The following is a 26,272-nucleotide window of genomic DNA, read 5'->3' as shown; positions in this document are numbered from 1 at the left end:
ACAAAACAAGAAATAGATATGGCCACGCTAGCCTATTCTGTCCTAAGTGCAAGAGGCTGCTTCTGCCATTGTTGTGAATAGGAAAATATCCTTTCTTTTAGCTTTCAGATTAATGAGTTTTTAGACTGCAAAAAGACAAAACATTCTCTCCCATCAAACACTGCAGTCACATAAATAGGGCTGAGCTCTTATCTGCTGGATCTGTCAGCACCTAAAATGATTGAGATACCAGTGTGCTGCAGTTCTTCGGAGGCATGCCAGCTCTGGATCACCTGCAGGAAGTATAGATGTTATTTTTCATCCTGGCTGCTGTTCTTGCTAAATCGACAGCAAATAAAATCTTCATGTGAACGTAGGGAATGATACCGGGTCTAGAGCTACAAGAAGATTCCGCTGAGAGGACTTCTCCTGGGACGAGATCCTCACTGTCTATTAGACACTGTTTCCACTGAGGCTGCTGAATGGCACGTCTCGTTAATAAACGTAAGCTTCTTACCAGTTATAACCCATATGGATAATCTGACAATTTCCAGGACCAGGCTGATGTGCCCGAAACCGACACAGCAAATCACTACAAGCACAAACTCCAAATAGACTTGGCAATACAATGCAGCACTTGTGTTCAAAAGAGAAGGCTCAGTTAGCCAGTCAACAGCTTGCTATTTCCTGGGTGATTTGTGTATGCATGCAGTAACTTGTTGCTGCAGGTTGCCTTCAATGTAGTATCATAAATTATTCTGTTTCTCATAAAATAAAATGAGTACCTCTTTGTCACCACTGCTGAATATCACATGGGCATCAGTTTATTCCATTCCTGTTCAAAGCAATCCTCAAGAACACAATTTAAGGCCATGTTTGGACACTGTATTAGGGCAGAACCCTAAAATACATTGGAAAGCTTTTAAACATGCAGTTCAAAGGTTTTATTCTACACTTCTCATGCATTTCACTGACAACACTTCTGGTGCTATCAACATGCCCTACTAGTCTATTATTGTATCTTGTTCAAAAATAAATACCAGACCAAAATGTGGGGTAAACCACTTAATTTCATTGTGTGTGATGTTGGAGGGGAATACTTCTTTCTTTTTTCTTCTATGGCAGTAAAAGCAATTTCCCTAGGAAAAAAAATGTGCAATGGCTGTTAATAGTAACAAGCTGCCTCCTGTGTAACACCTCTCACTTGGGAATATGAATAAATTTAGTCTAAAACCTCATCACTAGTGACAAAAGTATTAATATTAAAACCCTACAGGAATGGTGAAATCCATGGACAAGGTTTTTTTCCAAATGATGACATGGTTTTGGGTACCTACTTTGAGATTCAAACGTACCTGCCTTACAAAAAGAACTGAAGGTGCACTCTGAAAGTCACGCCACTTTCAAGCTCGCAGCAGAACCGAAAGCATTTGCAGCCAACAAATGGACCCTGAAACACAACACTGGGAAATTTTGCCACTGCTGACGAGGGACACAAGATCAAGCCCAGAGCAAGCACATGTGATTGAAAATCCCTTCAGTATCTGGCACTGAGCAGGTAACCACACACAGCATAGTAGTAAAGGACTGTTTACACTGAGAGGCATGCATTGGAGACAACTCAAAGCTTAGTTGTCATTTGAAGATGGAAGGCAAAGAGATTCAGAAAGGTCTTTAGTGCTGTGCCGTAACTGGAAGGAAAACCTCTGTATTTTTCTTTTGCTGTTCAGAAATGATTTAGATTGAGTTTTATTTCTGTTCAGAAGATTTGGGTAAGATTGGGGAAGGAACCAGACATTCAGAAAGGTCACAGAAGGTCTCATAAGCTGAAACTTCAATTTTTGCAGTCTGTAGCGGAAGGAAGAAAGGCTGTTTAGTCTTACTAAGTTTTGCTCCTTCAGTATTTCCAGCTGAATTCTTTAATGACCTCGTTGAACTCCTCTAGCAATGACAAGCAGGTGAATACCTAGTATTTCCAGTATTAGGGATCTCACTGCAACAGAGGTTGCCTGCTGTCAGGGCCCTGAGTGTACCAATTAGCCTTAATAGTCCCAATGAGCCTCACCCAGAGCCTCCCCAAACACACCCTCGCCCATGGGCCCACAAGCCCATTTAAGGTCTGGCTTTAGCATTTTTACTCTTTTTTAAATATGTTGCAGGAGTGCTTGTTTATGGTTCAGCCTCAGCCTTGGGTTGGTCTGGCCATGGACCGCCTTGATCCAGATCTCTGACCTGTCACTTGACTTCCCAGCTTGACCTTGGACTTGCCTCATTGCCATGAACTTGCTCGTGATGTGGGCTCTTGGTTGAATCTGGCTGTGATCTCTGGGCCTGCCAGGCTCACCTTGCTCAGGTACTGTGGGAGGGCGCCTGGACACTGAAGTCCCTGCCCTGCCTGCTGCGTTATGGTGCTCGGCTGCCATTCCCTTCGGGAGCAGCTAGTTCTTGCTGGGCCCTGATACCCACCTGCTGTTAACTTGCCCATTTGCTATAAACTTGAGCACTGACTCCTGATAGTATTTCCTGGTTGCTATCTCACTTAAGATAAAAAAATTACATTGATATTAATTGGAAATAGATTTAGAAATATTTAAATGTTGGGATTCAGGTAATAGCAAGGGAGGTGTTTAGCTTTGCAATCTGCGTTTAAATAAAGATGCTTTCAAAGGGATTCTGTGAATTTATTTTTGGTGTAAGCAACAATCTTCTCAACTGGCACCCTCCTATAACATCCCCTTTTTACTGGTGTCTACTTATATAATGTTTCACCTCAGGCTTTTTGAAGTAAAATATTCCCATTGACTCTAATGGTTGTTAAATGATCAGATGCTTATTAGGTTCACCTGTTTCACACCTGAAACAGAACCATTAAACCTCTGAATTCAAAAGACTGGTGAACTATGCACATGTGAAAGGAATTTGAGGTTGTAGAAATGGCAGAGGTGGCGGGACTTATGTCTTTCATGCCCAGATGCTTGAAGCTTGCACTGTATCACATACCAGAAGAAAAAACCCTTGGTAGTGTTTTTCACTTAAGCGATCTTGTTCAGGCATGTGAGATAGGGGGAAAAAAAATATCAGATTACACAAGTGGAAAGTGTGATAGGGAAATCACCTCAACGACTTCAGTGGGGTGAATAAGACCCTTGCAATCCCCAACAATGTATTAGGTCAAGTGATGCAAAAGAGAAATAAATCATGCAAATCCTACATTAGAAGCATGACCTGCATCTGCTTCTGGCAGGAAGTTCAGCTTTCAGCTAGTGTCTGTAACTGGCATTACTATGAAAACAAAACAGGTTGCATTGAAAACCAGTGTGTCACCTGTAGCTGAACTTCCTGGCTCTAAGGTGTGGAGCAAAACCATAATCCAACTTAAATGCTTTTTTTCTGTGTTAGTTTATTTGTTTATGAAATGCAATGAGGGTGAAATATATTGCTTGAATCCTTTCCAGAGGATTATAAGAGAGATGTATTTCAGAAAGGAAAAAGCAAGCCTGTGTTTTTCTGAATTACAGATTCTGTTTCCATTTTAAAAGGTTAAAGTGCCGAAAGTGTTAAATATAAGCTCATACCCATAATTTGCATCTTTTCACGCAAAATACACAGAACGAAGGTGATGTTTCTTTCAAAGGTCTTCTAGATCCGTACTCTAAAGCATACTTGGTAATTCATAAATCCTACTTTTGTAAAAAGAAAACCTGGTTTCACTTACATTGTTTGAGGTCTGTACTTGTATCTGAGAACTGTGCTAATACTTTATTTAATCACATAACCCATAGCAATCTTCCACTCCTGTTTTTTAGAGTGTAATAAAATAAAATAAAAATATTAATCATTCAGTTCTCAAGACATATTAATCACTCATTTCTCAAGGCCCTTCTACTAACTTTTCTCCATGCTGTATACTTTAGAGTGTTTCTTTTTCTGAACCTCGAGAAAAGACTCACAGTAACTCAAATACATCTCCTGGGAGACAGGCAGCTTCAATCTAGGCAGCTATGTAATTTTATAGAGAAGTCAGGCACAAAGAAATAAAACTTAAATCTTGAGAGGTAATTAATTTGTTCTGGAATGACCTTTGGGGATGACAGCCTCAGCTTTGATGAGATCTTTGCAGATCCTGGCCTCACGGACTATCCCAGAGTCACAAAACTCTGCACCAAAGCCAAGAGCTGGACTGAAATCTCCGGGGTTCCAGGTTAATGCTTTAGGCATGTGATTGTCTTTTCTTTGAGTTTATCAATCTTCCACATCATGTATACATAATAAATCTAACTTACTTGCCAATTTTGTCCTGGGTCTTCCTTATATTTTTCTTGCACAAGGGACTTCCCTTAAGCTGAAAATTCCTAATGGGTCCATGCTTTCACATGGGCACTTCTAAAGTAAGATACTGAAATTGTCTTGATCATTGCTCTCGCAGATACCCAGCAACTTCAACAGCAGTTACAAATGTGAAAATCAGGCTACTTATTTAAGCATCCACATGCAGATTCAAGAGTACAACTTTAAATATCAAAGGCCATGCTGTTAACTTGCCTGCAGAATGTTAACATCACATCCCATACCAGGTAACACTAGCTAGAAAATATGCACATCTGTTTCCTTCTCACAAAGTGATTTCATATCCACGGCGTGACCCTTAGACAAAATTTCTGTATTCAAATACCCACACGGGAATGGGAGCTTCAGCTTCAGATTCTGATCTCAGCTTTGTGATTCAGGCCTCTTCTTCACTGCTTGGGACAACAGCATGTAGCTACTGGTTGTGCAAGAGCACTGAAGGGTGTGGAAAGGCTCTGTCCGATCTCAAAGAGCTGTGTGGCTCAACAACGGGGCAGTGTGCAGAGCACCTCAGGGCTGAGTCACCACTACTATTATTCATTTTTGCTGAGGCAGTGTGCAAAAGCTCGGCTTCAAATAAGTAGCCCATTATTCTAGATACTCTTCAAAAATAGGAAAATGGGATGCTTGCTGGTGCTAGAGTCTTGTAACCTGCTGTAAGCCCTGCACCAAAAGCTCTAAGATGCCATCTGGTAAGACTGCAAGTGCTGCTAGAAACCCTGTATATGCACTCCCTGCCATTCCTCACTTTTCTAAATGTATGTTGTCTGCTGAGTTCATGGTGAAAGAGAGGATCTAATGCATCCACTTACTGATCCTCTTACAGAGACACAGGATCATTCTGAACCCACTAATGAGCTATACCAGGAACTTAGGCTGAACGGTGGTGAAATGCCACCTGCTCGGAGCAGAAGCATTCTTACTTAGCTGAAACGTTTAAATGCTGACTGCGGCTCCTAGGCAGGAAGCTGCCCTGCTGTCCTGAAAGAGGGACCACCTTTGCTCTTTCAAAATGACAGCGTCCTTGCTTGCGTACCATTAGTGCAGAAGTGACTTCTTGCACAGGGCTCCCAGGATGACAACTGTGCGACACAATGAGATTGCAACATGATGCTGATATGATTTTATTGTCTTGCTGAAACTCATTACCATGTTCCTGCCTCCAAGTAAAAAAAATGATATGAAAACGGCCTTTGGATGTCCCCACAATGAATGATTCATTTTGAAACAAGCGATGGCTGGTACAGGGGCTTGAGAATGGGGCCCTGAAAAACAGCAAAGATGCAACGTACCGGCATTGCCTTTTGCAGATAAGCGGCACAGGGAAACATATTCACAGTCTGAAAGACACAAGGCACGTCTGTGAGCAACTCACCTTAGGCAACAACTGCTCTTCTGCCTCCAGCCTGCTTGTTTTCCCTTTATACCTTAGCAGTCACATGCAACACAACACTCTCGGTGTAATGCTATAGTTGTGACAGTAGATGTAATACAGAAACAATAACAGTATGGTCTGACTGCTTTCTGAGCAGCACTGAGTACCTGATACTCTCACTGGGTGCTGTTGAGGTGAAGGGATTCAGCATATTATTAGAGATCCAGCACTTCCTTAATTCACACCCATTGCTGCTAGCAGGAAGAGCCAACATGACTGAACTTGCCACGAAATGAAGTGACCTATATGTTAGTAAGGCTTAATAAAGACAGCTTTCGTTCTGTGATAAAAATGTCATTATGTCTCGAAATTCTATTATGTCGTATAACTTAATTTGATGGCGCCTTAGCTCTTTAAGGCTTTAGAGCAACCGTCGCTAATCTTTCAGATATTATCTGCCAGCTAATACAGCATATCTAATGCTTTATACAATGGATTACAGTAAATAATTTTCTAGGCTATGTTGTTACAACTAAGGATGTAGTCTGAGATGATATACAGCTTTGGGGAAGCCAGCGTAAGAAGTTCCTATGCCTTCCTCAGCCCTGGCCTCTTGTTCCCACAAGTGCGGTGCAATCTTTGCACCATATCCTCAGTTGTATCACTAACACTATTAAGAGCCAGAGTATAAAATGGGACCCCTCAAAAATATAAGAAAGAATCACCCTAAAAATAAAATGACCAGCACTGGAGTGAAAAAAACCTGTCTGTAATAACAAGTACCTCAGAAATCTCAGCCTATTCCTATTCCCAGGTCTCAAAATAAGTCCCAAAAGTCTTCCACTGAAACTCTTGATTTGACTGCATGTCAATGAGAAACACTATTCCTTTCCAGATTAATCTGTCCAAAACATAGTAAAACAGCACAATAACTGTTGGTTATTGGGAAATTTCTTGGATTTAGAGAAGAAATAAGGAGAGGCCACTAAAGGAGGACTCCAAAGAACTCACCACGATGCAACACAACTTGCCTTAATGTTCTGCCTAAACAGTAAAATGTAATTTTTAGTATCTTCAGAAGGGAAGCAATTCATTTGTTGTCTGAACTTGTGCCACCTGGTTTACACCTCTTACTGTCAACAAATCATGTAAGTAGTCAAAAAATGTGTATGAAAACCAAACTTCTCTGCTCTTATGTCTTCTGCTACAGACATATGCTTTTCATCTGGAATTTCTTTTGGTAAGTGATTACCATAACATTTGGCATTTCCTTTCAGACTGGGCTGTGAAAAGAGTAGGACATGCAGTGGCTTATACGGAATTACAAGCATTCCTTTCAGAATGCACTATGGTGAGTTTAAGACATGACACACAATTTTTAATTAGTAACATCGTAAACAAATGTCACAAAACACTGAAAAAATTACATCATGAAAAGTACTACTGTGATGATAGAAAGCTTTGGACAGGATCTTCTTGTCTATAATGGCAAGAGTGTTTATACCAGAGCAACAAAGAACCCAACAGCTTTTTCATACTGAAAACATTCAGCAGACAGTCCTTCAAAGGCCAATGATAAATTGAGCTCTATCTTGAAACGGGGCATAAAAGACTAAAAATTTCAGTAAGCCTGCACAAATATACTCCAGAATTCATTTTCTCCCTTCCTGTCCAATTCTATACCTTGAAACTCAAGCCTTATTACTTAAAGATTATAATAACAAAGGCTATGAGTTCATGTGTAATGTATAGCTATTCTCTTTCCCACGCTTCCATAGCGTACTTCAAAAACTCATGTGAAAGGTGAAGAGAGTGACGTTCAAGTCAACAAGTGCACATCCTGCTCATTTTGCAACATTAGCTGGAAGGAAATTGTTTTCAGACTCTGGTTTAGTAACCATTCCCTGATCAAAAATACTGTTACATTGCCCTCACTAAAGCACAAAACAAATCCTCATGAACTCATAATTGCACAGTGTTTTATAACTAACCACCACTTGTACAGAATGAGATAAAGCACTGTCACTGTTCCTGGCACCCAGAAGTGAACAATTTTATTATCTGCAATACTTTCCAAAGTGACTTCCGTTTCACAGAGAAAAGCATTTAAAAATTCCAGAAACAGAGCTGAGAGGTGCAGTGTGGTTACAGGGCCTTTGCAGTTCCACATGTGTCACTTAAAGCTTTCACCAAAGATGGCTCCAAGTTAACACAATTGTACGTAAGTACATACTTACTCAGGCTGGACAGTCAAATGCTTTGAATATGGCACTTCGTAATTACTCTTTAAGGTACTATTGCCTGAAAATTGTTTATGTCCCAACTGTCTTAGCTTGCTAGGCCTTCTATGCTCATGAAGACTTTTGTCACTCTTGAAACACTCATCACGCTCCACCTGCAATCAGTATTTAATTTGCAGTCAACACAAAAGTAACACTAAAGCTCATGTACAGTAGGAGGAGCGTTAGAGCAGCCATGTTAATGTGCTACGAGATCTTGTAAGATTCAAGGTTGGACAGAAGGTTCAAACTCTGAATGCCATACATTGCCAAAGTAACTGTCAGCACCTAACTGCTTTGCCAGGATTCATGAATCACCCATTCTTACAGGTCACAGAGTCAGGTTCCGGCAAAAACTTGACTACAGTTTTTGTAATGGTGCTCCTTGCTGGTCTGAGAAATGTCACTCTCCTGTTACCGTGCCAAAATGATTAGGTTATTAGCACAAACCATACCGGGGCCAACTGTGGCTGCAGCACCCTCAACGGTAGATTTCAGGATCCTGAAAGGAGGAGGCGAGGCAAAAAAAAGGATCACAGCTGTGGACTTCAGGAGAGCAGGCTTGGGGCTCTTCAGGCATCTGCTCAGAAGAATCCCATGGGAGACCACGCTGGAGAGCAGAGGGGTCCAGGAGCACTGGCTGATTTTCAAGTATCATCTCCCCGCCAAGCTCAAGAGTGGTCCATCCCAGCATGCAGGAAATCAAGCAACAGCAGCAGGAGGCCTGCATGGATGAACAAGGAGCTCCTGACAAAACTCTAACACAAAACAAAAGCATACAGAGGTTGTGAAGTCTCCATCCTTAGAGATATTCAAAACCCAACTTGAAAAGGTCCCGAGTAACCTGCTGTAGTTGGCCCTGCTTTGAACAGGCAGGATGTGTGTGTGTGCGTGTGGATGTGTTTGTATGAGCGTGGACTGGGCGTTCTCCAGAGGGCTGTTCCAACCTTATTCTCTCATGTTTCTCTGTGAAACCACGATTCTCCACCTGGCTCAGGAATAGGTAATGATGTCTGGTTAAATGATACCTGCAGTGCCATTGGACATCAGTATTTCCAACCCAGAGTGGTCATGCAACGATTTGTTGAGGAGGTTGTCTGAAATAGGGAGTGAGAAATCTCTGAAATCAGACATGGGACATTTGAATCCAAATAAATCTGAAAGATAGCTTTTGGACACAGAGGGAAGTAGGGATCTTTTTCCAAAATAAAATGAAGCCTAAGGGCTACATTTTTGAGACAGCAGACAGCGAACTTCCAAGTAACATGGTTTTATTCACATCAGCTTTAGAGAAAGGGAAAACATTTTTAGTTGTGGTGATAGATTTAATGCTGATACCAGAAAAAGGTGAACTGGGGAAGTTCTCACTCTCAGGACTGTGTTACAAATCACATGGTGAATGGTGAGTTTACAATGTTGCTCTGTTTGTTTCCCACCAGGTCTGAGGAATACCTAGTCTCTAAGGTTTGCTCCATCAAACCTCCTGGGTAGTGGGAAAGTCCGAGTTGCTTTTGGACCACCTCAAAGTTTCCTAGGAAAGACACGCTAAGCATAAAGGAGAAAAAAATTGTCTCAAAGTATCTCAAGTCCTGTAAGACTTGCAAATCCTTCGTGGATTTGGTGGAACAGAACTTGGCCAAATGCCTCAGGCAGAACAGTAAAACTAGAATACATGAGTACAATCTGTTCAGGAGAGAACCTTTTAAACCTCATCAAAGCCAAAAAGTAGGTGCAAACATAAAATCTAACCAAGGAGAAGGAGTCCTAGGTCTCTTTAACTTCTCATTTACTCTCTGACAGTCTGTGAGAAACAATTCTGGAGGATATCTTACTACCCAAGGAGTTTTTGTCCTCCAAAACTGCAGAAATCATGGAGATTTTGCAGAAGCAATGGACATCTTTTCTGAAGAATACGTGTCATTGACAGGATGAACCTTATGAAAGACTGTCAGCCAGTGTGCAGTCATGTATGCCACTTCAGAAATGAAAATGATTAAAGATATGCTGGAATTGAAGCTTATAATGACTCTTAACAGTTCCGAAGCTCTCCAGTAGTCATTACACTTAAGAAGAATGGGGAAGGGATATTGTTTTGTGTGGTTGCTTGAACATTCTGCTTGGTGACTACCCCCAGCGCATGCCTTATGCTCCTAATGGATGGTTTCCTGGTTAACTGTACTGGGATTGGATACCTCAACAGGTTGGACTTAAAAAACAGGTATTGGCGGACTTTCAGGAAAAAAGTGCTGGGGAAAATCCAACTCCTTGCTGTAGGTTTATATCCTTGATCTACATTAAAGATGTTTGGGTTTGGCATCGGCCACTAATGGTCTCTGTCAACATAGCTGTTAATGCTAAATTGAAGTGGGCAAATTTCTGTATTCTAATTACATTACTTTTTATAAGAGTAAATTAGCTCTGGGCTGGAAGTAAGAGAAACAGTGATATACAAGAGTGATTTTCACATCTTTCATTGAATCCCAACAACAAATACTTTTCCTACAATAAATAGGAGAAGTTGCCTTTTATTCAAAGAGAACCAAGCCCAGAAAGGACAAACACTGAAGCATAATACTGAAGAGAGGGTAGGGTGGGAATGGCAGAGGGACATTAGGGCTTTCAGAAGCTCAGGACACACCTTAGGAATTACTAAAGGTATAAAACCACATGCAATTCTAACCATGACAGTTCAAGTTAGCTCAGCTATTGGTTGATGGTGGTTTGGTAAACATCAGACGCACCGTCATACTATACACAAATCAGTCATACAGAGATGGGATCTACCTCAGATTAAGAAGATCAATCTGCGTAGGAAGTGTTTAGGTCAGATTACAAATGACTACTTTCAACTGTCAAGTAACTTTCTTTTGAAGAGTTAAAGAATAGCTTCCTCACTTTCCCCAAAGCACCGGGGTGAATTGCAAATGCACTAGAAACTTAGGATGTGAGGAGATACGATTCAGTGTATAACTACCACGATGGTTAGACATAGATTTGCACTGCTAAACAATGGTATTTTTAATTTCAAGTTCACAATATCTGAGAAACTTTACACACAAATAGAGTTGCTTTCTAAAAGCGCTGTGTCCTGGTTTTGGACAGGCATGTCCCGTGACATGCTGTAATACTGCAGGCAATCTATGGAGGCTTAAAAAATATGAATTCTGTCTTTGTACCACCGGGCCATTAAAAATCTAGAGAGCTACTTGTGAGTGCTTGGAAAAAAAACAAGGTGCAAATTCACAAAATCTCCCTGTCACACAAGTATTCTGGTTTGCTATTACGTATCTATGAGGAGTGGGAGAAGGCAAAACAGGTCATATCTAAAGCATTTGTTTGACCCGCTGCTGACTTTTGATCAGTGCTACAAAATCCACTGCAGTTAAAGGAAGCAACTCCTCCGTGGCAGGAGTTGCCATGAAGTCAGAATAATGTAAATTATTTCCTGGGGTTTTCAATTTGATATAGGAACAAAATTACAACACGAAATGAAGGAAAGAAGAGGGAAAGCCAGTGACAAGAAAAGTTAGTTTGGTTCCCCTGAAAACCATTACCTTCCCGCACAGCGTTACCAATCAGAAGAAGTATATGCTGGAGGTGCTGCCTTTTTGCTCTTTTTTCTTGAGGAGCAGGACTGGGTGGGAAGAGACAGGACCCGGGGTCTTTTCCCATCTCAGCTGACCTTCCTGACTTCTGCCCAGCATCTGTAACAACTGCAGGAGGAAGCGGAATACCCAGGTGCAACTGCAACGGAAATCCTTATTTGTACCTATTGATAGGGAAAACCAGTCTCTTCCACAGCAAATATTCAAAATCAACACATCACAGAGCAGAACAAACACAAATTGTTAAGCTGCAAAAATCAATGCCGTGCACTCAGCAGGGCAAATACTTAAACCCATAAGTAAACCAGCAGAAATGAATTCCCGGGGAATTTACCTGCTTGGACTCAGCTAATGTTTCTGCACTGTCCGACCAGCAGGACTGCACCAGAACCAGATTCCTTAGGATGCATTTGTTCCATTTTGGCCTCCAGTTTGGCACTTAGTCGCATTATCCCTCAGGTCCAGTGTCAGAGGTCTTTGTTTTAGGAGCTAAAAACTTTGTCTTGGTTTCACGTGATGTAAACGTACATAGAGTCTGCTCAGTGACGATCAGTCCCACGAGGAGCCAGCTTCCCACACAATGGGGATGGGCCCTCGTGGATAAAATGCACACTGCGGTTCCCTTCCTCTCCAAGTTCTTCTGCCTTCACCTTTTGTTCACTCAGGTGCATGCAAGAGGCATACACGTAAGCCTTCTAACTCCAGTTCGAACTGATTTTTCCTCCACACAGCTGAACCTTCAGAAACAAAAAATGCCTTGATGATTTACACACAGGAATCTGAGGGCAATGCACTCTCTTCTGTCTCCTAGTAGCTGTTGTGCTTCGCATCATCTCACTGCCTCTGCGTTCAGGACCTTGCTCTCTTCAGACTTAGAGCCAATGCCGAAGCGTGACTCCAGTGATTTTCGTTTATTGCTGATTTACACCAGTAGGCGGATGATTAGAATTGCAATACCCATGTAGCACAGGGTTGTTAATTCTGCTTGGCTTTGCAATAGGCTTGAAAATACAATAGCTCTGGAAAAACTGTCATTATTTTATCCTTCTCCCTCAAGTAGATAAAGGCTACCTAGAAAACAGACTTCTAGTTTTGGCACAGCTGAGGGGATAGAAACTTGCAAAAGGGAGGCCAGGGAGTAAGGGAGAGAGAGTGAGCAAGTCCTACTCCTAAGTATCTTCTCCAGTCCTTTCCTCATTCTAAACTACTGTTTCTGCTCAGTCATGGAAATCTTGACCTTGTCACATTAAATAAAATATTTGAGTAACCCTTTGGTTCGTGTATTGTAATTGGTTTTCAGTTAGTTACGATGATTAATGAAAAAAGGTATTTATTTAATACAAAAGACAACACATGGTGATACCAGCTGAAATACTGGAAAGTCCATGAGTAATCCTACCACAATTTTTTTTTTTCTTTTTAAAAATGCAACTAATGCAATTAAACCACAGTGGTCACTTTTTCTTTGAAAACATTGCTGCATGTTGAATAGCATGAACATCCTGATCATGCTTCAGGCAGCATCCTGTCCGTTTTCTTTCTTTTCTTCTTTTTTTTTTTTCCCCCAATACTACTTCCCTTTCTGGAGATGACTTCATTTCCTATGCAGTTACTACATACAGCGGGAAACCCCGGGAATAGACAAAAAGGCAGATATTTTCCATCAAACCCGATCAGTAAATGGCTTTTGATTGTATTGTAAATAGGCCAAAGGGCACAGAAAGGAAGGACTGCAATTTTGGATTCCTTCAGAGTGCTGAAAACTGCGAATAAAGGTCTCAGTCAACCGTAAGTGTTCTGCTTGAGGCTCGGGGACTTTGCTGAAGCAATGCTCAACATCACCATTAATGAATTTTTGAAGTCCAGCTGCAAGGGTGTAGTATTAAATACACAGCACTAGGATCCAGAACAGCTAGCAAGATAACAAAGGGAAATTAAGCCGCCTAGAGAGTAAGAAGTGATAGCGATGGATTTAGATGTGGTATATAATTGTGTATTTCTGGAGCACTTGCTTGTGCTGCAGGTAGATCCACATGCCAGGTCCTCTCAAGACAGAACACAAAGGCGCTTCTCCTGCCTCTAAACCAGAGATTTCATCAGCAGTGTAAGTGGAAAAAAATATTCACCAGCACAGGTGTTGCAACTGTACTTCCCTGCAGCAATAATCGCGGGCCGCACAGAAAAAACAAACAGGAATAGGGATCATCATCTCCTGTGCTGTGAGGAAGTACCACTGTGGTACAGCAGAGCTCCAGCTCTCATCCTTGTTCTTAGAAGACTTTGTGAAACTTTATGACTAATTAATACTCCTTTGTTAAAGCACTCGCACAGTGACCTTTGTAACACCTGCCCAGTAGAGGACTGGTTCAGAAAATACACTTCACTCCATGCCCAGCGCTTCTGGAAACAAATGAATGCAGTTTCCATTCTTGTTAATGGTGGTAAATATCAAGCATAAGCAGCTTCAGGAAGAGGGGCAGAGACAACCACAAGAATTTCAGTGAGCCCTTCCTGAGAAGATGGGCTCATCAAAATGAGTTAGGCTTTCAGAATTGCATATTAACTAAACAAAAGAGAACGAACATTTTTGTAGAGGGCTGACCCAGACACTGCTGAAGTTCATCAGGAAGATAGGTACTAAACATGTATCTCATGGTTGCAGTTCTATTTACAGCTGTTTATTCCACGTCTTTCATATAAAAGTCATTCACTGTGACAGTTGGCAAACTTAAAATCTTGGGTTTTCTGTTGCTATCTAATTAAGAAATAGTTAGGGGGAAAAGACGTATACTTATGGTATTTGTAACTGTAAAGAAATTCTCTGTTTGGCCCTCTCAAGTCAGTCAAGTTGCCTCAGGTAAGGTTCACAGTAGAGACTGTCTCGCCACCAACGTGCAGATGACACTGAAGACCCTGACTGCCAGACAGAGATGCAAAGTTGAGATATTTTCCCTTTGCAGATCAAAAGTATGCATAGATTTTGCATACAGGGTCACAGAAATATAAGACAATAAGAGGAAGAATTTGCCAGAAGGAAATCTAAAGCTCAAGCAGAACTACCCTTTCCTGCTGAACGTAATATTCTTAAAAAAAAACCCAACAGGAGTTGTCACATTCACTGACTTAGCTGCTCAGCTACTTCTAAATGATCTTTTACATGTTTGGATCCAAAATTCCAGGCATGAGGCAGGATTTCTAAAGATACTGGTGAGCAATCATTGAGGGAGATGAGGACAGAGCAGTGCAAGGGGTTCCCCAGGGGAAAGAAATCCCCCACTGCTCATGTGAGCATAAACAAATGTAAAGTTCCAGGTCACTCACCAGTCAGGGAAAGTTGGGGAGAAGCATACAGAAAATGATCGGAGAAACTCCAAATTTTTCACTCAGGTACCTCAAGCTCGTACCAATTCATACCAATTCATTTTCTCCTTGTACGCAGGCCAAAAGACATTTCCATTGATACTCTAGTTTGCGCTTCTGTGAACAGTTTGCTGTGCATGGAAATAGTGTGTAAGGGGGGAAATAAAAAGTCCAGAGATAGGAATGAACAACCCAGTCTATCCCGCTATCAGGCAACAGGACAACATTTTGTAAAAAGAGATCAACCTGGAGATGTGATAAAGGTCTACAGAATTATGAAGGAGGTGGAAATCAGAGATAAGGACCAATATCTAACTCTTGTTTTCCCATAAAAGAATCAGGAGGCATCAAATGAAACCAGCTCAGAGTGGGAGACTACTAGGGATAAGTCTCAAACACACTTGATCTTTTCTTACACTTCCTAGACATCTGCTGATGGCCTTGATTGAAGAGAGGATACTCTCTAGGCAGACCTCTCGTTTGACACAGAAGGACTGTACTTAAGTGCTTACGTGCTCACGTTAGCTACTCCAGCTATGTTCACTGCAAGCTGAAAATTTACAGGAAAAACAGGTGCTTAATTCCATATCTACACATCTTATTAGGCTACTATTCAGAACACATCCTCTAAGACTATTTATAAACTTAATTGTGTAAAACTACAGACACGTTAATAGTAAATGGAATTCAGTCTGGCATAACATAAATCTCTGTATGAGAACAATAAACCTATATTCATTCCTATCTGCTCCTATGCTTTGTTCCTTTGACCGTCTCCATTACCTGCCAGAAGAACAATAACGGGATTCCTTAATGTTTAATCCCCCAAAAGCCCAGCTGTGTTTTAGTATGATTTTCTATTGTTAATAAGAATGGTTGTACATCTATGACTTTATCTGAATAATCCTCCTTCGTGATTCCATCTTCACTTTTCCTTTAATTTTATGATAATCAGAAGAAATCTTCTCTTTACAGGGTCAAATTTAAATTTGCAAGAGTGCCTCAATTTATTTCAGAAGGAGAATCCTGCAGCAGCTGTTAGAATTTTCCTCTGCCCAAATTCAAAGCAGCAAACAGTGAAGAAGTTTTGGCTTCAGAAGAAGCAGTCATCCTCAAAAAAATCCACCTAATCAGGCAAAGCAGTTCATCATAATCATAATAATATATTCTGTATGTTCTCAATAGTAAGACAATATCTGGATTCTGTTGCTTATTTCAGTGATGCTAGGTTTTAATGTATCAAAAGATACTGTAAGTATTTCTGCAGAAGTTATCTCAGCATGTGAAGATTTTTTTAAATGTAATTGCATATAAGGACAAGGGGAGCTCATTAAGATCCAGTTCTAGTACCTATCTATCTAGTATCTATCATTTATACAACGTATTAGCTCTTACTTCTATGATGTCTTAAAATGAAAAAAAATCAGAGCCCAAAGACATACAGATGGAAAATCACAGATCAAATGCCTTCCACCAGAAGTGGAAAGTCACAAACAGTAACATAATAATAACATCAAAAGTACGAAGGTACAAAAGAAAATAATCACGAGGAATAGAGTGTTACAAACCCCCCATAGATTCCACAAAGCTAAGTGCAGGGCAATTTTGTACATATTTGATGGTTTTTTATTTCTTTAATTAATAAAGTGCTTTCTGTTAATGAAAAGCAATTTTGTGGTCATCTAGGGAAAGGGGCTTACCCACTCACCTATGACTCATTTCTCAGTAGCATCTTACAGGTTCGGAGTTTCCACTGTTATGACCTGCTCGTGGTGCTGGAGTGCACCGGGGAGGCCAAGGCAGTATATAATCACGGCAGGTCCCAGAGCACAGGCACTGGCCACCCTTGGGGCTGCTGGAGCTCACCTCACCACAGAACCAGACCCAGGTGGCACAAGGAAGAAACACTCTTGCATCATGACAGGCAAGGCTGTGGCTGCTGTCCTGACTCTTCTCCTGATCTCAGCAGTTGGAACAAAAGGTAAAGAAATCCTTCCTAAAGCTCTCCTAACTAATTGCTAGTGTAAATGCTGATGGGGGAGCTACGACGCTCCTTACAAGTGCAGCAAATAACCCTTCTAATACCGTAAGCAAAAAGAACATGTTATGCTTCTTGTGGAAACAGTGAAACAGGCCACCTTTTTTTTTTTTTCTTCTCATTTTACAGGTAAGGCCCTGCCACGCTCAGCGATTGAACTCCGGTGCCAGTGCCCAAGCACCCATTCCAAGTTCATCCATCCCAAGTTCATTCAAAATGTGAACCTCACCCCCAGCGGACCTCACTGCAAGAACGTTGAAGTCATGTAAGTGCTTTTGCAAAATCATGCCGATTACTTAACAAGGAGGAAACAGATTTTACATTAAGGATGATGTAAGTGTTCTCTGACAGATGTAACAAGCCAGCAGGAGCAGCTACGCAGGATGCAGAACAGCAACGCTCGTTGCTGTTACAAACGATACGCTACATGTTATAAGTTGCGAGTTGTTTTTGCCAGTCTCTACTTTTTAAACACTCCATGCAATATTTCAACCTAAACCCGCAGTCATCAGACAGCAAATAACTTGCGAAAACTCTGAAACTTGCCATGCTGAGCAAGTGATCAAAACATGGAATTTAACGGCTAGGTCAAAAATATGATCACATTGCTACTTAAGTCAATGAAAAAACTACCATTAGCATACAAATCATATAATCAGGTCACAATTCCAGAACTCTTACCGTAACAAAATTCCCATGGACTGGGCAGTACAGTTTCTGAATCAAGATGGAAAGATTTAGCCCTTCAGTTAAACACCATCACAAATACAAAGCAAGCTGGGGAAAAAAAAAGAAGCAATTTTGAAAAGAGTGAGAGTCCTGCAAATGATTTAATGCATTCAAACAAACAGATATGAGAAGATATGAAAGCATTTAAAAAAAATCCAAACTTTATGTTAGGCTACAGCCTGATACAGTTTAAAGTAGAACATGTAAGTGTACACTTAGAATGATGTTACGAGAGAAAAGGGAAATTGCCTTGTAATTCACTAAGTAGACCTTTCCCCTTCCTTTTTTCTCTGTTGCAGAGCTACCCTGACAGACGGCAGAGAAGTGTGCCTGGAGCCCACTGCCCCCTGGGTGAAGCTGATCATCAAGGCAATTCTGGACAAGTGAGTCATTTGTTCTCAGTGAGCATGGCTTATCAAAAACCTGTATTTTAAGTGAGCTAGCAAACATGTACAGCATAAAGCATTCAAAAATTCTGTCTCAGGCAGTTACTACCATTTGTGTTCACTAACGGGGACAAACACCGTGATTGCTCTGAGCTTTAATTATAGCATTAGGTTCAATCCCTTACTGTGCCACACACCCCACATGAATGTTAGCTACATCTCTCGTAAGGCACAAGCGTACTGAAAACCTGCAGCTCAAGTACTCAGGAAATCCAGGCATTAACCCACTGGTTTTCTCTTGCTTGCAATGGTAGAAAGCAACAATCAGTTTTTCAAAACTAATGGCATTTAGGCAAGCGGGGGAAAAATCAGGCCCGAGAGGTATCAAGTGAAGCATCAAACTATGGAAGCCCACAGTTACTGAGTGCTTGTGAAAAGGTCACAATGTACCCGTGTCCCTTAGGTTCAGTAACAGCTTTTAAGGGGCTTGGACACAGAAGCACAAACCCTTAGTGGCGCATTTCATCACAGCGAGTGATACCTGTTCCACGGACAAGTTCTAATTGTCTCCTTTTCCATTTTCTTTCTTTCTAGGGCAAATGCCAAACCTGAGATAGTGTCCTAAGACAAAGAAGAAAAACGTCCTAACTCTTCCAGAAAGGCAAAAATGGGAGAGATGCTCATCCAGATTTTGGCAGCTCACCTTCTCCTGCCTCCTACCTTCACACTTCTAACAGCATCTAGAGAGATTTTGTAGTTAGCTGACAACAGTACTTTAAGACTTTTAAAGAGGTCTCATTATGTAGGAGAGAAACCACTGACACCAGAAAAAGCTGGCAGAAAAAATGGCTTGTGAATGAGATGGAGACGGTTCTGGAGTCATTTTTGCTAAACACAGCTGGATCAGTGCAGTGCGCTTTCAGAAGAGCTTTCACTAATGACACCTTCCCTTTTCGCTAAGTTTAGGAAAAGACCAGTAACTCCTCTCCAGGAAAACATGGATAGGTAGCATCAACTGTACCTAGGTCACTGCCACTCAGAGCGGGCTACTGACTGGAAGAGGGCAGCTTGCAAAATTAAGAAGCCAAAATTCTGAGACATCAGGTTTTGTGCCATCATTTTCAAGATATTATTTATTGTTAATTAGTATTGTGAAGGTATAAACATATATTTTCATGCCATCTTTTGGTAAGAAAAACCCACTTTATTTATTTGCATATTTATCTTTATTTATTTATTTTTACATATTTATTTACTTTTGCATAAGAATGTAGTTGGTCTTCAGTATTTATTTATTTATTTATTTATGGAAAATATTTATGTTTATGTACCTAATAAACGGTTGTTGAACTATTTTCACTCCAATATTGTGTGTTATTAATTTTCTTACTGAATACAGAACTGAAAAAGAGGATGCATCTTCTTTCATTTTGTATCACATAATGGGTTCTCAGAAGGGCAAGTGGTGGCTGAGTTGCGGGGCACAGCAAATTACAATGGCAGATTCTTGCCTCTGGTGAGTGCAGATGGTTTCCAATAGGAGGAATTATAAAAATGATCTACTTTCTTCCTCTCTTCTTGCCAGACTCAGTGTTTTCAGAGGTCTGGGTGATAAAATTCACAGATAGAAAGTAATGAACAAATAATGGTTAGTCACAGGAATTCCAAGGCCATAGCAGTGGTGGTGCTCAGACAGCATGTCAGCTGAGAATCTGGCACTGAACAGGTTCTTTCATTAACTTAAATAAGCAGGGAAATCTGATAAACATTAAGGAAGTCACTGAGCATTCTCCCTAATTCCAGTGAGGGGGGAGGACTACATCAGGAGAAGACCTAAGAAGTAGAGCTCTGACTGTGCGGCCACACACCTGCCAGTGACACAGCCAGTTACAGAGGAATAGTTGGAATAGAAGCAGCGAACACTTGAGAAAATGGGAAAGTTGTGCAAGTTTTGATATTTGTTTTGCTTTGGTCTTTTCCAATAAGGAGCCACTCCATATTCTGCACAAACAGCTCACATTTGCTCATGGTGCAAGATAAAAAGGAAATTTCTGGTACTGTTTGAGCAAGCTCTTGTGCAAGATGACAACTATTCCAACAACACTTTGCTCCCTATCCCCATCTCTGCCCCTGTCCCGCAGCATTGCATTACACAGCCTGCTAGACCTCATCCTCAGAATGTTAAGGAGACAAAGTTTCTCAAGGGGACAGGTTTTGTTCAGCCTTGTTTTACAACACTAAGCCTTCCGGTTTTCTGAGTGATTTTTTCAAGCTAGCTTCTTTCAGAGATCTAATTTGCAGGTAAGCATGTCAGAAATAGCAGCCAAGATTGGGAAGAGGTGGGGAAGAACTACTTTACATGCACCCCCACAGAAGTATGTGTGTATCCTAAAGGACTGGCACCAGTTTTAGTGCTACACAGATACTTACAGTAAGCGCATGACCTTTATCACCAGCAAAATCCCAATTAAGTTACTGGGTGCTGAATCACGGCCAAGGAAGGGCTCTTCTCATAAATTCTTCTGTCCAAAACATCAGCAACGGCTATGCTCCCAGGACCCTAGGCAGGGCATCTGCACAGCGGCTGAACCGTATCCCTTCTTTCTCCATAGGTTATCGCTCATCAGTCAGACATGATTCAGAGGCTGGCTAGAAATGATAAAATATTGCATTTCTGTTCTGTATGCACTCAGAGGACACCTTTCTTAGGAACAAAACGACAACCCTCACGCTTCCAAAAATGTGTTTCAGTGCTCTCAGAGGCTGCTGAGAGAAGCAATGCAGCTTTTCTGACTTGATGACTAGGTTTGTCAAATGTTCTTCCCTGTTGTTTCTGCTTTGCTAATATTGTCTCTCCAAAGCTGAACACGGACTCTATGAAATTACTAATTCTCCTGGCAAAATATTTTTACGTTGAGACACTTAACAATTAAACCACTTATGAACTAGTGTTGTGGTTTAACCCCAGCCAGCAACTAAGCACCACACAGCCGCTCACTCACTCTCCCCCACCCAGTGGGATGGGGGAGAGAATCGGGAAAAAAAAGTAAAACTCGTGGGTTGAGATAAGAATGGTTTAATAGAACAGAAAAGAAGAAACTAATAATGATAACGATAACACTAATAAAATGACAATAGTAACAATAAAAGGATTGGAATATATAAGTGATGCACAGTGCAATTGCTCACCACCTGCTGACCGACACCCAGTTAGTCCCCGAGCGGCAATCCCCCCACCCCCACTCCCCCCAGTTTATATACTGGACATGACATCACATGGTATGGAATACCCCGTTGGCCACTTTGGGTCTGCTGCCCTGGCTGTGTTCCCTCCCAATTTCTTGTGCCCCTCCAGCCTTCCTGTTGGCTGCGCATCAGAAGCTGAAAAATCCTTGACTTTAGACTAAACATTACTTATCTACTTAGATGTTACTAAACATCTCACACCTAATTCAAAAACATAGCACTATACCAGCTACTAGGAAGACAGTTAACTCTATCCCAGCTGAAACCAGGACAACTAGTTAACAATCTTAGCTAACATATCCAAAGTGTTGTCCTGCTCCCTACTGAGCAAAAGCCAGACACTGTGTATGTCCAGGACAAACTGTCATCTCCCCTAGACACAATACCAAGGCTCTCATTTGGCAGGCTCCTTCTTCTCAAAACCCAATTGCTTTCTTAATTTTAGTAAAGTACTGAAATACACATGAACAACATATTTTATCAGATCACAATTTGGTCCAGTTTCCTTCCTTGACACCACCTTTTTTTCACTTCACAAAAATAAGAATATCCAATATCCCAATGACTAAACCATATGCACTCTAGAAATGGATTCCTGAGGAATACTCGAGAGATTTCACTTATGACACGTGTTTATCTTCTGGTTTAAACGCCTACGATTATTCTAGATGCATGACGTTAGAAAAAAAACCAAATAACTTCCTAAGTGCTTACTTTAATCAGGTGTTATTACAACTCTTTTATTGTCAGATAGATACTTTCTCTTTTCATATTCTGAACAAATGAAATTTCAGGAGAGCTTAAGTGACTTAGGTGGCAATGCCTCAGTCATTTTAAGCTCATCATTTCCTGTTCAATGTCTGGAGAAGCTTTTCAGTACAGAATTAAGCATCTAAATCCCTTTAGCCAAACTGAAAATGACAAAATCCTCTCAGAGAACAATAGAAACTAGTTATGTCTTGCCTTCATAAGACACTGGCTAAATAACTTTATTAGAGTCATATCAAAATATAGTCCATAAGATTGGGATGAAAAGTTCCCGTAATTATGCTGGGTATAAGTTTTTGCACAAGGCATTTAAACTCAATGCAAAGAGCTGAACAGAAATTCTACATTCAGAGAGGGGGAAAAGAAGTCTATTTTGGCTTGGGGGGATGTCTGGTAATGCTGTATTGATTTCCAAGTGCAAGCTCAGCATTGTTGGTTAAAACTAACATCCCATGAAGAAGTGCAAACAGAAAGTGATGGATAATAATCACAATCTAAAGAAATAATTTAAAATATACAGCAGCAGAAGTAAGTTAGGGAATTCTGAAGTGCCACTGAACAGACTGCGCAGAGATTTGGATTTCTTATGCAACACTCCCACGTATTAGGAAACCTGTGTGTACAGAAGCCACATGTTGTGCTGGAGAGCACTTGTTCAGCACTTAGGCTGCTGGGTGTGCACCTTTTGAATATAAAAACTGATGTGAAACAGAACCAGAGCAGGACGTCTGTTAAGAAGAAAACTTCTGCACAGCAATGTATGGCAAACCTGTTGTTGTTGCTTTGGTTCTTCATCTGGTCTTAATGGCAGGGTCAGAAGGTAAGAAAATGGTCTCTTAAAACTCACATAACCAATGAATAAATAAATAAATAAGCAAGTGGGCTTATGCTATGTTAATGTTGACTTTTTGCAAGAGGTGTGCATCTTCAATAAATTGTCATTCAGAAGTAAAAAGTATCATCATTTGTATTTGCATCTGTCAGGATGTTATGGCTGTTTCCAGGGGTAAAATATGCTTCTGTCAGAAAATTAGTTCATTCCTATGCCATAATATATGCCTTACCCTAGATTTTAAGAAATGTTTGAATTAAGACAGGACTTTTTTTCTAAATGTGTCCATATGTCCATACATCTCTTCTTTTCGAAATGACAACTTTCTCCTATTTGTACTTTTATTCTTGGTAGGCGAGTTGATGATAGTTCTTCCTCAAAGCAAGAATTATGCAATTTGCAGAAAAGAATAAAGAATATGAGCAGATGATCATGGCAGGAACTAGTAAACAATATGTGGACATAGTTAATGACGTTAACCTACTTTGTTCAAGTGATGCGATTCAGGTGTAGAATCTGGCCAGGCACAAATACACTATGAAAACATCTAACTATTTTCACTTAGAGATACAAGTTTAACTTTAAATGCATCTGCATACCAGCATCTCTGAAAATAAAACATCTGCTGCTGTTGTTCAGATGCAGTTAATTTTATCTCAAAGTCTTCAGCAAATCCGAGTGTCCGAGTAACAAGAAGGCGGCTGACAGAAGGGAATACTCTTTGCTTCACAGGAGCAAATAATGAGATTGTTCATTTATCTAGACGTAACTTATTTTTGTTCTACAGGTAAGACCCTGGCGAAGACAAAGGAAAAAGGCTTCCAGTGCCTGTGCATAAGCACTCATTCCAAGTTCATCCCTCCCAAGGCTATTCAGAATGTGAGATTAAGCCAAAGAGGACCTCGCTGCAAAAATGTGGAAATCATGTGAGCACTTTTGCAAAATATCATCTGGCTTTCAATAGGAGGAGGTGACTTGGCATTTCACACTCTAGTTACTTATTTACTTTGGGTGGAATTATATGCCCCTTGCAAAGCCTCATAGATGCTAAGTATAAGGTATTAGGCCTTCTATCCAAAGGAATAAGCTAACTTCCTGCCAATGTTACAAGCCACTTCCAGACGGTATTTTAAAAGTCTCTCTATGCTAATATCTTAAATATGACAAACACCAGAGGAGAGAATTAGATCCCCATAACACATTCAGGGCACAATTAATAATTTAGGAGAATGAAGAATAATCAAAGATACAATCTTGATCCCATTGACATGAATTCAAACAATTTCCACTAACTTGGCCTGCATGTGGTGAAGTTTGAAACACCGTGAGTTATTCCCTATGTCAGAATTGCATAGTGAGCATTTTCCTGTGCAAGGAGCATGGAACTTACTTAAATTCTAAAATCCATGTGAGTACAAAGTAAAAGATACGGTAAGCTTCATTTAAAATCACATCAGGAACTATTCACATGAATTGGATCAAGGCATTCATGTAAACAGAAGGGAGCTTTCAGGTTTTTATGCTTTCACTATGGTTTCATAAGCAAATAATACTTGTACAATCATACCCTCTGAGCAGCATTGCGTGTCATCCAGTTCTACCTCACTAGTAATTGGTAATTTCAGCCAGGTTTGATTTAAAAAAAAAAACTTTCCAAGATAATTAAGTTCCTGAAAGATCTGCTAAACTATGACCAGATAGAGAAGAGAAACCAAATAAAAAATTCATCAGGCTCATTAAAAAGATTGCATCATAAGCACCTATACTGACATCATTCATTAAAAAAACCCAAACTTAAATGCCCAAGTATAGAAAAAGTATAGGAAAATCATTTTTCCCTATTTTTCTCAGAAATGCTAGCTGGAAAATATCAAACAAGTTCAATAAATGAAAGTCCAGTTACTTACTTGACAAACAGCTAAGATAAATTTCAAAACATTAGGAGAGTGGGAGGGATCCACCTGGCCTTAACTTCTTTGTTTCTTTCTTGGCAGAGCTACGCTGAAAGGTGGCAGACGAGTGTGTTTGGAACCCACTGCTCCCTGGGTCCGGCTCACTGTAAAGGCTATTTTGGCCAGGTAAGTTGTTTTCTTTATTAGAACAGCTTCAATTGAAAGCTATTTTTAGAAAGCAGATTTTCATTTCTTGGGACAAAAATGTTCACCCTCTTCAGGCATTAGTAATTCTTTCCAGCGTTTCTCTCTAAACCTGTATTTCTAAATGCCTGAGGATTAAAATAATTTCCTAGCTTTGATACCTTCCCTGTGTGTTAAGCCACCCAAAAGGTCACAGGTATGATGCACCTAAATATCCGCTGAGAGACAGCACAATCTGGGTGCATGTTTGACACTTCCAAAAATCAAGCTCTAAAAGACTCACTTCCTCTTTCTGAGTGTAATTCAGATGTACAGCTGCATTTCTAAGCTTATTAGCTTTCACTGCTGTAAATGGGGACAGTCAGGTCCCTACTTAGCACAATTTGGACATAGGCATATGGAAGTCCTTTCTGTTGGAGCAGTACTTGCGTAAACACAGGATTTTTTTGTCTTTGCACAAGTCAGTTGGTTGATACAGTAAAAATAGGTCATTAACAACTTATGAGCACCTGTTGCTCTTCCTGTAGCTTGTATTAATGGTAATTGTTTCATTAAAAAATTTCTGAACTCACTTTATACTTCATCTCATTACAGGGCCAGAGACAACACTGAGTCACCAATCAAAGAAAAGTCAAGGAAAAATAGACCTTGGAGTTTTTCAAGGATATGAAATAAGAGGAAACACTTGCTGATGAGAATGTCAAGGAACAGACCCCCCTTCTGCTACATTACTACATTTGATGGGGTTTTTTCCCCCCAAGATAGTTGCTGCTTCTACTTATTTTCTTTGCTGTGTCTATCTCTAAAACTCTATCTGTGATGCATCAAGGAATTCAAGCTTAATGAATGTGTTTTAGTGCTGTAAGGACAAGAATAAACAAGAGGAAATTAGTTACCCTTAAATGGTCTTACTTAACATAGAAATAGAAAGGATACAATTAGTAAACACTTGAATAAACATGTAATAAGGAAGAGTCTGTGCAGCTTTGAAGGAAGTTTTCTTTTATGCGTTTGTTACAGTTCTTTGAAGGTGACAACAAGCCTACGGATGTGGAAGGTCCAACAGGTATAGTCAAACTGTGCAGAACGAAAAGGTCAGCTTTTTTTTGATAAAGGGCCATCACCCATGGATTCCTACACCAGCTTGTGTGAGGTCCTGTTTGGTTTGGCATATCCACAACCGGTCTGGGAAGGTCATTTGCTACGAGCTGAAGTATTCTGGTGATACTAAA

The 26,272-nt window shown here is 40.5% G+C and overlaps 2 protein-coding genes across 3 annotated transcripts; both read left to right on the top strand.

Annotated features, from left to right (window-relative positions):
- The first annotated feature begins 16,683 nt into the window (after window positions 1-16,683).
- On the top strand, window positions 16,684-19,291 carry LOC128139094 (interleukin-8-like). Of its 2 annotated transcripts, XM_052781029.1 has the most exons (4): window positions 16,684-16,926; window positions 17,113-17,248; window positions 18,012-18,095; window positions 18,693-19,291. In XM_052781029.1, the coding sequence occupies exons 1-4, from the start codon at window positions 16,704-16,706 to the stop codon at window positions 18,721-18,723; spliced, it is 474 nt and encodes a 157-aa protein (XP_052636989.1). In that variant the 5' UTR covers window positions 16,684-16,703; the 3' UTR covers window positions 18,724-19,291. The 2 variants fall into 2 exon arrangements, with proteins under 2 accessions (XP_052636989.1, XP_052636990.1); XM_052781030.1 differs by lacking the exon at window positions 18,693-19,291 and having other exon boundaries at window positions 18,012-18,099.
- Window positions 19,292-22,744: 3,453 nt separating this feature from the next.
- LOC128139093 (interleukin-8-like) lies at window positions 22,745-26,037 on the top strand. The gene is made up of 4 exons (XM_052781028.1): window positions 22,745-22,932; window positions 23,732-23,870; window positions 24,939-25,022; window positions 25,635-26,037. The coding sequence occupies exons 1-4, from the start codon at window positions 22,869-22,871 to the stop codon at window positions 25,708-25,710; spliced, it is 363 nt and encodes a 120-aa protein (XP_052636988.1). The 5' UTR covers window positions 22,745-22,868; the 3' UTR covers window positions 25,711-26,037.
- The last annotated feature ends 235 nt before the right edge of the window (window positions 26,038-26,272 follow it).

This window comes from Harpia harpyja, chromosome 2 (assembly GCF_026419915.1).
Source record: "Harpia harpyja isolate bHarHar1 chromosome 2, bHarHar1 primary haplotype, whole genome shotgun sequence".
In the NCBI taxonomy this organism is placed as follows: Eukaryota; Metazoa; Chordata; class Aves; order Accipitriformes; family Accipitridae; genus Harpia; species Harpia harpyja.
Note: the sequence above shows the minus strand (reverse complement) of the source record. Positions and strands in the feature narration are given on the sequence as shown.

What these genes read in the sequence shown, in the direction of transcription:
- LOC128139094 (XM_052781029.1), top strand. Translation starts at nt 16,704, where the DNA reads ATGACCTGCTCGTGGTGCTGGAGTGCACCGGGGAGGCCAAGGCAGTAT. An exon ending in CTCAGCAGTTGGAACAAAAG is followed by an intron (nt 16,927 to 17,112) that starts GTAAAGAAATCC and finishes CTCATTTTACAG; the next exon opens with GTAAGGCCCTGCCACGCTCA. An exon ending in TGCAAGAACGTTGAAGTCAT is followed by an intron (nt 17,249 to 18,011) that starts GTAAGTGCTTTT and finishes TCTCTGTTGCAG; the next exon opens with AGCTACCCTGACAGACGGCA.
- LOC128139093 (XM_052781028.1), top strand. Translation starts at nt 22,869, where the DNA reads ATGTATGGCAAACCTGTTGTTGTTGCTTTGGTTCTTCATCTGGTCTTA. An exon ending in CTTAATGGCAGGGTCAGAAG is followed by an intron (nt 22,933 to 23,731) that starts GTAAGAAAATGG and finishes TTTGTTCTACAG; the next exon opens with GTAAGACCCTGGCGAAGACA. An exon ending in TGCAAAAATGTGGAAATCAT is followed by an intron (nt 23,871 to 24,938) that starts GTGAGCACTTTT and finishes CTTTCTTGGCAG; the next exon opens with AGCTACGCTGAAAGGTGGCA.